The sequence below is a fragment of the Crocodylus porosus genome, unplaced genomic scaffold (genome assembly GCF_001723895.1).
Source record: "Crocodylus porosus isolate Cpor-Errol unplaced genomic scaffold, CroPor_comp1, whole genome shotgun sequence".
Classification (NCBI taxonomy): Eukaryota; Metazoa; Chordata; order Crocodylia; family Crocodylidae; genus Crocodylus; species Crocodylus porosus.
The window spans coordinates 7,255,520-7,271,541 of record NW_017728942.1 but is presented as its reverse complement, the minus strand read 5'-3'; the positions used below and the strand labels follow the sequence as shown (position 1 = coordinate 7,271,541).

The window sequence follows — 16,022 nt, the reverse complement described above, 5'->3', positions numbered from 1 at the left end:
CTTTTTCCCTGTTTGCCTAAGAGCCCACGTCTGAGACCAGCAGTCACATCTCCTGGTGAGAACTGACTTGGTCTTGCCCGGTGCTGTATTATGCACAACTAACAAATGATATGGGCTTGAACTTTGAATTGGTTGTGATCTGTAAGTACTTACACAAGGAGAATATATTTGACATTATAGGGCTCCATGAGCTAGCAAATTGAGGAATAATAAGAGCTAAGGCTGGAAGCTGAAATTCAAAACCATCAGATTGGAAAGAAGGTGCAGCTTAAACACTGAGGGTATTTAACCACTGGAACAGAATACCAAGAAAAGTGGCAAACTCATTGTCACTCGCAGTTTCTAAATGGAGACTGGATGGCTTTCAAACAAGTGAACTCCACTTCAACAACCAGTTATTGGATTTGATAATGTTCAGTTATATAAAATGGAAAAAGGGTGCCCTGTGTTGCAGGAATTGCCTGTTGAAGTTCTATGGGCTATGCAGCAGTCTACTCCATTTTGCATGCGTGTCTGCTTCTCACACCTGCACATGTGTGTGCACGCGTACACACACACGCATCCGGTGCGAGATGAACAAACTCCATTCTTTTACACCACATGAGGAAATGGCCCACAATTTGTATTTGCACTGGTGATGTTTCCCTAGCAGCAAACCCAAATAGAAATTTTCTCTTCTCTTTTTTTGTATTCTCCTCTCTTTAGTTAGACTGGTTGACGCATAGGAACAGACATAATGTTCTTTGAAAGAAAAAAACCCTGTAATTAACGGAGGATTTTTTTGGCAGGAATAACATTGTGGCTTCTTTCTCCTCTTCAGTTTTTTTTTACTTTTTCATTTAACATATTTTATCAGAATGAAATGCTTTAACGAGCAAAGAATTACGGCTGATCCCAGCTCAACCAGATAGGGCTGCATTTCGAGCTATGTGGCTCCCATCAAGCTGTATTCACCTTTGCTATGATTTAAACTTCATTCAGGCACAGCCTTGCTAAAAATACTGACAAGTAACTAATCAACTTCCATAAAATGGAATTTTTCCCTTCACAATAGAAAGCAGGAGTAGGAGGGAACCCAAAAGATTTGCCTATGCATTTCAAATTAGTCTGACCTATAAAAACGCAAACAGCGAGTAGTGGGATAAAAATGTATTTCTAGTGATTTTTTTTTTGGGTAGATGTTCAGGTTTTCATCCCATTCCATACTTCATCCTGGATATACAGGAACCATTCACAGATATCATAATGTATGGACTTCTTTTCATTACCTACACCAGCATCTACAATGTAAGCGCTTCAGCGCTCTCGGGACCAAAGGAAAGTTCAGAGTCTAGGAACTATCGTTAGCTCGGAAAGCTTTACAAAACCTCTGAGAGAAAAATCCTGTGACACTGCCTTGTTTCACACAAATGGGTTCAAGGCCGCACCTTTACATGTGCTATTTTTGCTCTAGTGTGCGAAACAGATAGAAGAAAAAAAATCCAACTCCTAATGAGCATTTGAAGATCAGATCATAACTTTTCACCTGTGATCTGGTCATCCATGCTCTGGTCATCCTGACCTACATGTATTAGCAAAATGCCCCAGGGCAATCTGAAGTTTATGGAGGCTGAAATAAGTGCATGGTTCTGGTCCTTAAAAACCCAGATTCATCTTATTCTGCCTAGTTTAAGAACAAAGTCTAGTTAGTGAACTTATAACTTGTGCCAGAGCTCACCCAAACCCCACTGATGGGCACTATCAAATGGGCCAGTGCACCTAGCGAAAAACAAAAATTGCTAAGATGAGCCCAGAACATCAGGCCTTCTTGTTTAATGCTGCTCATGTATGGCTTCCCCCTCCATTATATCATGTCCTGGGCTTTATGAGAAAAAAGAAACCCACCAAATTTTAAACCATGGCTAAATGTTATACCGGCTATACAAGAGATCCCAAAAACATATTGGGAGCTATTTCTGCGATTTGGTAGGAGTTCCTTTCTGTTGGCATTGTCTAGCTGGTCTCTGCAAAGCTGGTGGTAGTTTAAGGAATGGCTGTCCAGCTTTAAAGCAGCCAGGGGCCACGCTGGAGAGGACCGCATGCTGTGCGGGCGGTGCTAGGGCAAGCCATGAATTCCCAAGCTCCCAACGCTGTACTGTATGCCTGCGTGGCCCCAGACTCATCGTCCTCTCCCTGTGCTGCATGGCCCTGCCCCCTGGAGCAGCTGGAGGAGGATGGGGGAGCTCTGAGACCCTGGCTGCTGATGTAGCTGGAGCAACAGCTGAGCAGGAGCCTGGGGGCCACAACTCAACCCACTGTAGGCCCCATACACCCTGCGGCGTGCTAGTTGGACAGCCTTGTTTTAAGATATGAAGATTTACTCCTCTGTATATAAAAGGAAACAAGCGCTACATTCACCAACATGGAAGTATTCACTTTCTGGATGTCTCCAGTCTCCTCTCCCAATCACGAGGACAAGTGTTTCAGTGATATTAGCCGCTGTAAAGTGGGACGTCAGCAGTAATCATGTTAATATCTGCCGAAGTTTAATAAGAAGGGGTCAAGTCACCCAGCCATTGCTCAAGCAAAACTCGCACAGAAGTCAATGTAAAGCATTTCACTTGGCAATTAGCCTGCTCATTCTGTAACACTTATTTCCAGGACTTCAGGAAAGAACCCAAATGATCCCTTTGGTTCAATTAATTGTTTCAGTTACCGAGTCATTCTCCTCTTAACACATTTGAGTGACTCAACTAAAGATCAATATGGCACAGCATTAAAGGACCAGACTGTTCTGCAACTGTATAACACTGTGCTTTCCCCACTTACATACCTCAGCAGTGGACAGGCACAATTTGGTCTTTAATCCCTTAATTCTGCATTGCATGTCATGGACCCAATTTTCAGAAACTGAAGCCTGAGATCTAATTCACATGTTCGCTGAATACCACTACACATGCATCCTGCTAAACATATGATTCCCTAGTATTTTTCATATCACAGGAACTCCAAATGCAATAGAAACTCCTCTTTTAAAAAAAACCAAGAGCTAGGCACCACGTTACGTGAGTTCTAATAGTATTTTATCCCACGTCATCTCTGCACCGTCTCCCACAACGTTGTTCCAACAACCCAACTTGACCCAACACATTCTGTGTCGAAGAGGTCCTCTCCATTTCAGATACTGCATGAGTTGTTATCAAGTTTCCACGTGCTTTTGTGGCGTTTAGCAAATTACTCTTTCCTTCCAGGTATTACATGTGCAGCAAAGTATCAGGTAATTAGTGTGGAACATGTAATGATGGCAATTCATTTTAATCTAGGAAAGGCCTCAGTAAGCATTGTTTCAGAAAGAGCAGGGTGACTTTCTTGACAAGGGAGGCAAATCACGCACCATCACTTTTTCCAAATTCTGAAATTTTGCAATTATGTCTCAATTGTCTTCAAAAGGAAGAATTAAATCCTATCAGTGAGTCTTCTTTTTTTTTTTTTTTTTTTTTTTTTAATACAGGTGGCTTTCTTCTTACCAATCCATAAACAAAAATCATAGCACTAAATACATCTCAATAGGTTTCTATTTTGCTACATTTATCTATGGTAATCTAATCAATACAATGCATCAATCATGTAGTCCCTTCTTTTTTGTCATTCAAATGTCATGACTGTATACCATCAGCCTAAGCTGATGTTTAAAATCATCTTAACAATAAGTGTAGTGGGGGGTGGAGGGGCATGTTAATGAAGGATTCATTTTATTCAGATTTCCATGCTGAGGCCCTGCTCAGGTATCCAAACATGCATCTGCATCCTGAATCCGATCGTTGAGGAAGGATGGTAAGGATCATAGGAAAGTAGGGCTGGAAAGGACCTCACAAAGTCATCTAGTCCAGCCCTCTCAAGGCAGGACTATCCCTGACCAAATCATCCCAGCCGAGCGTCTGTCTACCCTCCTTGTGAAAGTTTCCAAGGATGGAGATTCCACTTTTCTAGGTAGCCTTTTCCAGCCTGAGCACCCACATAATAAAAAAAGTTCCTCCAAATCTCCAGTCTAGATTTCCCTTGCTGCAGCTTGAATCTACTGCTCCTAGTCTTGTCTGCAACAACAGAGAAAAGACCATTTCTATCCTTTCTAAATCACCCGGCGGGCATTTGTAGACTGTGACCAGAAGGGTAACGATCACCTGCATCCTGATCGCTGAGGAAGGATATTAAGGATGCAGCACCACACCACCCTTTTGGCATCACCATTCCTTGCTATGGATCTACAGTCTCTTTCTGATTGAGGGGGTTGAAAAACCAACAACTTGGCAGCTTAGGCAGTCTCTCTTGAGAGAGTGGCTGAAAGCAGGTGATTAAACTGCTGTTGAGTCAGAGTCTGCGGGGGATGGAAACCTTGGACCATCCACTTCACATGACGATACGTGTTTTGCCTTCAACACAACTGGACAGACCCAGCTTATCGTGCAGGTGTGGTGACTGTCTGTTAGTTGACCAAACCAATGGCATCATCATCACCACCATCATCATCATTATTCTCATTATTTCAGCTGTTTTACTCACCCGAACCAACTGTTGTGGAAAAGGACCTCTCGAGTTTTCCGGCACATTGATTGGTGGAATGACCCAGTCTCTCTTTTGCCGTCTCAGCCCATTCGAATTTTGGTGCTGGCGCCATGGCAGTAAAGTGTCACTCTGTTGCTGTATAAAGTCAGCAGATGCGTTCTTCTTTCCTTTTTGCTGTTTTTGAGGAACAAGAAAGCCAAAGAGCAATTACAGTCCCTTCCAAATAAATACATTTAGGGGAAAAAAAAAAAAAAAAGTCACTTTGAGGACCATTTCCATAGTGGCGCTCGTCTGCACGGCATGGCCGCGTGGAGTTGTAAAAATTATTATTAGCATGATGTAAACATTTCTGCATAACAAAGGCATAATAAACTATATTGGCATCTTTGCTGCCACTTCATTTTCACAAACGTATGGAGCTGTCATTATTAAATCAAGCTGCCTTCCAGAATGTATTGTCTTCATTATGCCAACTGTAGGAAGCTTTAACAGCACATTGGATAAAGAAGTCTGCAAATTTATCATAAATACAATCTGTCAGGAATACAAAAGGAAAAAAACCCCAACAAGTTCCTCTACAACATCAGTGGTAGGTTTAGCTCCATTATACCAAGTTCACCTGCTCTCTGGCATTAAGATAGCTCCAGTGACCTGCACTGTGTGATTTTATAGATGCGTGTTAGATGGTCCAACAACTCAGGGCTAGAAGATGATCCTGCTCTTGTGTTGAAAAGCTTAATTAGCTCAAACTCTCAAGCTCCATGTGAATTGTCTTTTTTGTTTTTAAAGATGGGGTTTTAAACTGCATAAATATATATGTCCTCAGTTATGTGAAAAGCAAAATGGTCTACTGTATCTCAGCTTGCAAATGGCTTTCTTTTTTAACCATGTGGTGATCTTCCAGACTTGGGTTTCAGTTTTATTTTGCAAAGACAAAAGATATTGGAAATAAAGTTTGCAGCAATTTGCATTTGGCCAGTTCAAGAAAAAGATTGTGCCCATGGCAAATATTGGTCCTACTTGCAAGAAAATGGCTGTTGCCACTGGTAGAAATGCTAGAATCATGGCTTTGGAGTTGCAGGTGTGAACATTTCAGAAGGCCAAATCAGAGAAATATAGTACAGGGAACAATCTCAAGAGATTAGCGAGCCAGTTCCCCCAATCTGAGATGGGTTCAATGCAAAAATTGGTGAAGATAACTTTTTCCAAAACTTAAACATTTTCTGCACTTCTCAAAGGCAACAAATACATGGTGGGACTGGGAAGGCAACACGGCCAGGACTGTGTGCCAGATACAGGAAAAAACCACAAAGCTTTGTCATATTTCTTCATACCCTGCATTGACACAGCATCCCTGCTTGACTGGCCAACACTGGTATACACTTCCTAAAGTACTTGCTTAGTTAGGGATGAACACGGGAACAGCATCATAATGTAGCCGTGAGAGGCACTTCTGGTATTGTACTAGGATCACCGCAGGTGCTGTTGAAGACTGCTTTGGCAGACCCTGGGTAGGGCATAGTATTTCTAATAGGTCTCATCCCAATGGCTTCCCCTTTAACTCATTGCAGACTTTTTTCTCCTTTAACACAACAAAAAGCCAGTAGTACCAAAGAAGACACCAGAAATGGTTGTTTCAGAGTAGGCTTATGGCACTCACTATGAGAAAGTTTTATACCCCTTTTGCTTTGTTTTACAGTTGGCTTTTGGTCCCTCCTGGGCTTCCTCCGAGAACAGGTATTTGGATCAGTTTATGCAATTAGCATGTGAACATGGGGACAGATTATGAACGGATGGTCAAATAATTTGTGCTCGGTTGAGTTTACACAGTGGAATGAATCTGAACTAAGGACAGACTTGAGAATTAAAACAAATCCCAAAGCTCCATGTATACTGAAATAATTAGTGTCAGCTCAGCAAGGCAGTACCAGCCTTTTTAGTTTTCATGAAATATTTGCTGGCAGGTGACTAGACAGTGCCTAGCTTGCTTGTCACTCCCGATGATGTTTTCCTACATTAGAATAAATCGTTGACATGACTCTGAATTTGGGATGTGGAATTTCAAAAACGCCGTGCAACAACAAGCTTTTTTATTTATTTTTTTAAAAAAACCCAACTTTTTCATCTTCATTTGTTGCTGATATGTTCTCAGAGCCTTAATTTCTCTTGTGTTGTTTAAATAAGTTGTACATGTTTTTCTGCTGTTTAAAAGCTGTGAGACAAATGTAGTAACAAAGTCTGGTGAGAACGAATGCCAGACCTATTCAGTCTTCTGACTGAAATATCGAAGAACATCCCTGGAATAGCAGCAACAATTAGCTATAATCCCCAACAAAATACCATGTTCATTTGAACATGCAAGGATCTAGAGCCCGAATTAAAAAATTCAGAATGTAAATATGGAAGCTTAATTAAACTAATTGCTAATATGGCTTCCAATTTATTTTTGCTGTGAAACAGTTTTCACATTGCAAAACAACTGTTCATTCCCACTTGAACCCACTGGCTCTGTGCTTTTTAGAGTCTCTCAAGGCAGTGGAATAAGGTAGATACATTTTTGGTCCACAGAAAATAAAATGGTTCTCTATTTTTCTCTGTTTCACCTGAATGCTAATTATCTATCTGGATACTTATACAGTTTCATTCTTCAAATAGTGGAGCACCACAAGCTCTGGTGCCTCGCACCATCTCACAGCACACCTGCAAGGTAACAGATCCCCATGCACCGTTAGAAAGATTTCCCCAAGGTGACAGAGAGTTTGCTGCCGTGCAGGGTCTTGAATGCCAGTCTTCCACAACCCACACTAGTAACCGGAAAAATGGACCACTCTTCCTTCTACTTCCTAATACAGGCAGTCCTCGACTTAAAACGTTTCGAGTTGCAATGAACAGCGCTTATTAATTGACACCGTTTCGACTTTATGATGCTTGATCCGACATTACGCCACACCAGCAAACAAGTTTGCTGCGTCGCCCATCTCCGTGGAGAACATCTGTCCAAAAATCCCTGGACACTTCCTTTGAGAAAGCAGACGAGGCTCCAGAAAACCTGCAGCCGAGATGCCTGAGAAGACTCCAGGCAAAAACCCTTCAAACAGTCCAACCAAGAGCCCTTCAAAAAGTCCAGCAAAGTCACCTCAAAGAAGTCCTTCCAAAGCAATATGATTGCTATTTAGAATATACATGCATTAATGAAGCTATATTACCCTTCTATAATTGATTGAGTAAAAAATTCTGGGTTATTTTTGGTGAAACTAGGGTATCAGGCCTGGGTTCAGGAGCCAATCCTCCATTTATAATATTGTTCCTATGGGGAAATCGGTTTCAAGTTACAACGTTTCCACTTAAGACGCGGTTTCCAGGAACCAATTGTGTCGTAAGTCCGAGGACTGCCTGTACCGTAAACTCCATTTCACTCTCCCCCAATTTGCGTTTTCTGTAAGGCCATGTTCTGGACCTCACTTTTACTTCTGCCTAAGATGGATTTGGTTCAGGAACAGGCAAGGGAACAATGGGCGGCAACGGTGTCCAGGTGAAAAGCCCAGTCCGACTGTAATTCTCACCTGACTACCAAAGGCCTACCTACAGAACAGCAGCATCCTCCCCTCCAGGCTATGTTCCCTGAAGCAGGATAAATGGGACAGGGTGAAATGCAGAATTAGGCCTTCTAACTCTTAGTTCATTATTCCATCTACCTACTCAGCAAGATGCGCAGATATGGACTCAGGGAAGAACTGTGCCTCCCGGTGCTTATTATTGCCTCTGACAGCCAGCTATGCAGGTCACCATAGATATTTGAGGGGAAAGGTGGCTATGGACTCTCACTCCTTCTCATTATCTGGAATGGAAAAAGATGCATGTTCTGGGGGTGCAGAGTCCATGCTCCCCTAAGAAGATGGACTATGGCTGTCCTTAGCCATTAGATGTATATAAGAAGGCCCCCCTCCTCCTCCCAACCAGTGTAATTGTTCCAGAGAGGAACAAGTTGTCCCTTATTATTATAATTACAGGCCCCAAAGTATCCTATTTTCTCTTGCTGATTCTCTATGCAGCTCAGTGGGTACAAACGCATTGTGACAGTCACTATTTTAAGTATTTCTAAGGCTCTTAAACAGGCTGGCATAGGTTGAGTACTGGTCAACAAGGAAATCTAATTCAACTTTCTGTTAAAGTTTCCTTCCCATATCTGTTGTGAAAAGATGACATTTAAAATGGGTAGCATTGTGGTCAAGCTCCATATGTCTAACAGGCAAACAAGGACTTCAACAACAGAGTCAATAAAAGGAAGACAGAAAGAAGATGTAGTCATTCAATAAAGATGCTCAACAAAAGCAGGTAGGAACCAAAACTGGGATGAACATACTCAAGTTAAAGGAAGGTGAGTGAAGATAAAACATGGGGTTGAAGGAAACTGTTGCAGGGCAGACTGCTTAGGATTAGTGAAATCATATACTCATGCTCCAGCAATAAGAGAATATAGTGAATTAGTGAAATCATATACTCATGCTCCAGCAATAACAGAATATAGGTATATTTAGTCATTCAAATGTATCAGAGCAAAATGACAAAAGGATTGCTACTGCAAGTAACTCAAAGAAGGACTGTATATGGTCCATAGGTACAGCTCTCTGTAGGGCCTGTCTTTTTGTTCTGTGTTTTATAATGCCTGGTACAATGGAATCAGGATCTGTGACAAAGGCTCTTGGATGCTACAGCACTGCAAACAAATAATACTAATGATGAGGATGCAGAATTTGTGCTAAAAAATATTTCTCGCTCTCTGAAAAATAACACTCAAAATAGTCAGTGTGAACCTCTGTTACTTTGGATGGAGCAATGATTTCCCTTCTCTCTCAGAGCCTGAGCAGGAAGGACAGGTGCAGATACCTGCAGCCTTAGGCACCCCCTCATTCTTCTAGGACTCCTGGAGAAACTGGACTGTGGAAAGGTGGATGAATCTCTCCCACACTTATAATAATATCCCTTCCATTCTGCACTTTCCTTGTAGGGCATGCAATCTAAACAGATTTATAAATGATTCCAGAGTATTTTCAATATTTAACGTGTGTGTGTGTAATATATATATCTATATAGATGTATTGCTACTTGTTAAGGGGATGCCCTGAAGCCTGTTCAGGTTGATGGGAGACCTTCTGTTCAGGCAGCAAATATTGGTCAAGCCCTAGATAGGGGCGACATGAATCTCATGGATGAATGAAATAAAGAGTGCGGAAGGGTGCTGCCTTTTTCAAGGACCTTTCAAACTTTACTAAACAAGCAATTTTACATTCCCAGTTCACAACCTGGTCTCAGTGAGTTCAATGAAGATTTGTCACTGACTTGACAGGGAAGTGATTCTTCCCCTCTATTCAGCACTGGGGAGGCCACCTCTGGAGTCCTGTGTCCAGTTTTGGGGCCTCCACTACAGAAAGGATATGGACAAATTGGAGGGGGTCCTGCAGAGGGCAACAAAAATGGTGTGGGGGGGTTGGGTGCATGACTTCTGAGGAATGACGGAGGGAACTGGGCGTTTGCAGTTTACAGAAGAGGAGACTGAAGGGGGATTTAATAGCAGCCTCCCACTACATACAGGGGGGTTGCAAAGAGGATGGAGATGGACTGTTCTCAGTGATGGCTGATGACGGAACAAGGAGCAATGGGCTCCAGTCGCAGCAAAGGAAGTTTAGACTAGATATTTGGAAGGATTTTCTTACTAGGAGGGTACTAAAACACTGGAACAGGTTACCCAGGGAGGTGGTAGAAGCTCTACCCTTGGAGGCTTTTAAGACCTGGCTAGACAAAGCCTTGGCTGGGATGATGTAGTTGGGGCTGGTCCTGCTTTGAGCAGGGGGTTGGACTCGATGTGACCTCCTGAGATTCCTTCCAAATGTAATTTTCTATGATTCGGTGACTTTTATGGGAGTAAGTTTGGGTCTCATGATTGCATTTAAGTGGCCAGGGATGTACAGCCCTATCCACTCTAGGCCTTTTTCTGTACGTTAGCAGATAACACTAGTGGAGTCAGGATTCTACGAGTCAGATCCTCTTCCACTTATTAGGCACCTAAATGAACTTGGGCACCTAAATGTGATCCTATTCCAAGTTACTTGAGTTCTTAAAACGGTTAAAGTGAAAGATGATGGGCCCCCCTCCTCTTTGTTGCTTTTTTGCAGTCTAGTTTGAAAGTTAAGATGACATCATGTTACAAAAGCAGACATATTAATAGGTCCTCAGGGACTTGAAGATGGTGGAACAGCATCATATTTTGGGATCTAATATGTAGACTAGGATCTGATCCTAAAGGGCTGTCCAAATTAAAACGATATTATTTTGGATGGCACTGGAGTGCTTGGAGTTATGGCTACACTGGGTTTTTACTGTTCAGCCCTTGAAACAAAGAAATCATGGAGAGTCCCCGTCTGTATTCTGCATTTGCAATAATGGCAAAAAGTACTTATCCAGCTGATGCCAGGCTTTAAACCCTTGCCATTGTTAGTTTGTGGCATGTCAAACTTTAACAGGTGGTCTGTCGTGCTAATAAGCTCAACGCCCGCTTTCAAAGCAGGGCTAAAGAGGAAATAATTCACATAAGAAGAACAGAATCAGGGATTCCAATAACTACAATTCCCATCTCAGGCAGCAAAGAGAAGGCTGCAAGCCATAGTCTTTTCACTAGTCCACAAATAAAATCAGTGAGTGTGAAATAATACCAGCTTTCACCTTCCGCTACACTTAGCAGTAACCAGTCCAGCCAGCTGGCACCTCTCCCCTTCCAGCCAACCTGTCTTTGATATCAGTCAGCCTCTGGCTAGAGAGACATCTGGAAGTTATTATCCAGCAGAGCATATCACAAACCCATTTACATAACATAATATCATATTTTGTGTTCCTGCTTAGCAGAACATTTTGGATCATGCTAATTTTTGGGTCAATAAGTCACCACTCTCTGCATATAAATAGCATTATGTCTTAAGGTATATTCTTTGAACATTATTAATTTTATAGTGATCATCCCTGGATATAAAACCTTTTCCATTCGGTGTTGAAATATATTACCCCGTGTCTTGGGATAAACAATAACCGTGACCGGAGGAGCGGCGAGAGGCTTTCATTTCCAAAATCTCAACATTACGTATGGCTTACTGAGTTGTCAGCCTTTTTATTTTCATTGCCTCTTTACAGTTTTGGATTACACCCTTCAGAAAACAACTAATATTTTTATTTGGTTTTGGTCTGGTTTACTATCAATCCTATCGTTTTCCTGAGGAACGATGGCTGGTTTTTTTTAAACACCACAAACCTTTGCAGAGCTATCATTTCTACTTTCACCCCACCACTGCATATTTTGAAAAGTGGCACCATTTCCTACCTCCCCTCATGTATATTTAAAAATATTTAATCTGAAGCATTTTAGCTGGTTTCCATGGTAGCTATGGGAAGTACAGCAGAAAACGATATTTACCAAACACAAAATAAAACAATGAAAATATATCTGAGCTTTTTAACAAAAGAAACATAGGAGTGATGCTAAATAAACATTTGCATGAATTTTGTTCTAAGGAGACAACATTTTGCTGACATCAGTGACGGTAGCGGAGGAAGAATGAGCCCTTTTTTCCCAAAATACACCATTTTCCTACTTTTTGATCTTTTAGTCAGGAAAGGTATTTCGTTTTGTGTTTTCACGCAGCATAATAAAAGGTTTGCAGAACAAAAGAGGAATTTATTTATTTTAGGGTAATTGATTCTTTTGTATTTAGGTCACTGCTGAATTCGCCAAAGCTGAAGGCAAGGAAAAAAGTATTGATGTAAGACAATACTTCTTATTTTAGACCAGCTTTCATGAAGCTGTTGGGTTGGAACGGTGCAGGTGAGGAACCCAAAATCTGTTTCTCTCAATTGTCCTCACACTGGAGGGCTGTTATGGCTGCCTATCCGTTATATTTACAAATAGTTGTAAAGCTCTGTGGTGAATTTAATCAAAGATAGCTTCACGTCACGTCCCATTAGCATCAAAGCATAAATTGCTATTCATGAACGATTTGTGTCAAAGTGTTCAAAAAACTAGCTTTTTAGCAGCAAGATGTTCCAATATGCACAGTACTTCAGCGGGGGCATTAATTTAATGTGTTTGCAGAGAAGCTACTAATTGACAATGAGACGTGATTTTGGCAGCATATTCCCACTTTAAAGATAATGAACAGTGTTCAGATATACACAAGAACCCCCTCTGCTCCTAAAACTATACTAATAATTTCTGGTATAAACAGGAATAAGGGGAACCAATCCTGCCAGGGTATTTCAAGTGCCAAATCAAGCTGTTTGATCACTGCTACTTACAAAAGCAAACAGTGGAATTTCAGTATTTGTGACCTTTATCAAATCTGGCTACATACAGTCAAGAATGTTATGTTTGGTTAGGAACTCATTAAACAAAATTACCTCTCCGTTTATAGAAACCATACAATTACAGTATAAAACATTTTAATTAAATCAGCTAGTTAAGCAAAAATTCATTACTTTTTTTTTCTCATCAGTTAGCAGTGGGGCTGCATAGAGCAGTTCACATTAGAGTCAATTAGTAAGAAAAATTGTCAGATTTGGCAAGTGCACAGGCTTCCATAATACATCAACTGAGAGACAAGGAAAAGTTTGAACGAGATTCTCACTGAGCCTTCTCCCCCAAAGGAGGAAAACAAGGTGGGTAAAATGTACACACATGCATTTTGTGTGCCAAGTACTTACACATGCTCAAGGAAACTGGTGCGTTTATGCGACCAAGCTGTGCCACTGTCTCTACGCACAGCCAATTACCTGGTATTTGTGCACGAAAAAGGATGTGTGCATGCCAATTTAAGATTCCTTCTCAACTGCAGTAATGTTATAGTGATGTTGCAACTATGATGGTCCAGGGAATATGCGAGAAGCAAGTTTTGTTAGGCAATATCTTTTATGATACCAACCTTACAGTTGAGAGAAATGTTAGACAACCTTTTGGACACAAAATGCCTTTCCTCAGGCCTGGGAAAGAAGCAGATGCAGTCCAAGATCAACAGCGGGTAGGACAATGACACGTAAAGCAGCAATAGCAGGTAGGGCAATGACATGCAATGACAAAGTAAAGAATTACTACACAGTTGGTTCAACAAAAGATATTACCAACCCCATCTTGCTTCTTTATTTCTGATTCTGCAGTAATGATCATGGATGCATATTATGCAGCTGGATGTTTCCATGAGTTTTGGAAAATGTGGTTCCACGTAATTCATCACTAAAACGCAATCAGCTTTGCTGAGAAATACAAGCCCTTCACCTCACTATAAAATAATTCAGGAAGCAAAATAAGAATATCTGAGCCAGCTGAAAGCATGAGAGGACAATTTTAGTTAGGTGGAATATAATTATCTGGTTTGGGATTTGGCCACGATATCGGAACCCCATTCTTGAGGTCTCCCATGCAAAATAATAAGTAAAACGTGTCAGGAACCAGGAGGCAAAGTAGCTGTAGTGGAGGGAGAGAGCTACTACAACTAAACCACACAGGACTACGAAAAAAGGATCATTAGAAGTGGGCCAATTGTTTTTGTACAGCCCGAAGTCATCACGTTGGCTTTCAAGATTCACTGTCAAACTTTCCTTCCCTTTTCCTCCTGGGCCAGATTCCACTCTCTCACAGGTACATACCTTGCCAAACAGGCTCTGGCTCTATCCCCGCTATGCTTTCATCTACTTCCAAACACTCATCCATTTTTTTTTCTCTTTCCTGTACAACTCTCTGAATGCTGTTCGAATTATTGGACTAGCAGGAGGTGACAACATCATCTGAAAGTAGAGATCTTGATGTACTTTTCCCTCTTCATTTCAAGGTTTGAACATCTTATCCAAACAAGAAAAAGTCTGATGAGATCATGCTTCCTTATATAACTCCCTACACCAACCTGACCTGTTTCACATTCCCTTTTGAAGCACTAGTGCTACTTAGGTATAAGTGTTTAAGAAACATCTATATTACTTTTGCATTCTTCTCTTTTCTTGCGTTTATGAAAGCCACTTTTACCTTCGTCAAGTCAAAGTCCTTCCCATAATTGGCACAAGCCACAATATTTTCAGAGTACTAGTGCTTCACAAGAACTTGGTTGTTAAATTACAGAACTCCTAAACCCTATCTGCTATTGTGATTGCCCGAATTCATGTTATTTGCTCAGACACTTATGTGGCTGTATTATGGAACAAGGAGAGCACCTATACGATTCTTGTCTTGCTTATTACAAAATAAGAACACTGTTGCAACTTGACGTTAACTCTCTTACTCTGCAAACATCTTGTCAAAAGAGGGGGCATGAAATACCTGAGCTGGAAGACGTAAGCTGATGAGTTCTTGTCCTTGCTGTCCCACCGACTTCCTCAATGGCTTCGAGAAAATAATATTAGAGCTAAAGTTTTAAAACAATGAAATCCTGTTCTATTCACTCATGTGGCTCATCTAATCGAACTGACCCTACTTGGGGCTGTTGATTGAGGGATGATGCTTATAGATTTCAAGGATAGGAAGGGAAGTAAAATGTTCCTACCCAAGTTGTCTGGAAAAGCTAATGCAAATTAAGATGGCGAGACAAGAATCCCAAATCCTGTGTTTTTTTGTTTTTTTTTTTACACAAGGAAATGCACTAAATATGTGATGATCATGAAAGCCTAATCATGTAGTTAAGATATTTGATAACCAGGTCCCTAAGAAAATCCTTTACGGAGAACTGTGTTCTGGATAGATGCTCATCTGGCTGGCAACAAGACTTGTTTAAAATGATTCTGTATCAGGGCAGAATTCTCATTTAATTTCTGTGAACTACATCATGAATGCACATCATGGTGGAAACATGGTGCAAGAAGGCTGAGAGGGGACCTGATTGTGGCTTACCACTACATCAGAATGTACATCAGGGGCTCGGTGATTCACAAGAGCACCGTGGGCAAAAACTAGAAACAACAGCCACGAACTGCTGGAAGAGAGTTTCAGGCTGAACATTAGGAAAAGTTTCTTTACAGCTAGCGTGTCCAGACTATGGAACAAGCTCCCTCCAGAGGTGGTGCAATCATCTACTCCAGAGGTCTTCAAGAGAGGACTGGACAGTCACCTGGCTGGGGCTCTCTGACCCCAGATGTCTTTCCTGCTCATGCAGGGGGCTGGACCCGATGATACTTCAGGGTCTCTTCCAGCCCTCTGATTCTATTCCATGACCAGTTTTTGAGTACTTATGCATTAGAGATGCCAAGTGCAGCCATGCTACAAAAAAGTTTCAGCATCAAGATCAGCTTTCCCAGTCCTGCACATCTATCATCAGTTCAGTCTGCAACCAACCATTCCAGGCAAAAATTGGGCTCATCAACTCATTCCCAACAACTCAGGCAGAAGGTGATATGCTATCATCTGCAGCTATGAAAGCCAACAATGATAAGCCTTCAGAAATAAAAAGCAAAGAAGC

At 41.4% G+C, this 16,022-nt stretch overlaps 1 protein-coding gene across 1 annotated transcript in view; it reads right to left on the bottom strand.

Moving 5' to 3' along the window:
* Positions 1 to 16,022, bottom strand: part of CDH4 (cadherin 4) — a 611,276-nt gene that overhangs the window by 222,883 nt on the left and 372,371 nt on the right. Inside the window, exon 4 of the mRNA XM_019548218.1 lies at positions 4,540 to 4,716. Coding sequence (XP_019403763.1) covers positions 4,540 to 4,716 — 177 coding nt within the window. The remainder of the gene's footprint in view (positions 1 to 4,539; positions 4,717 to 16,022) is intronic.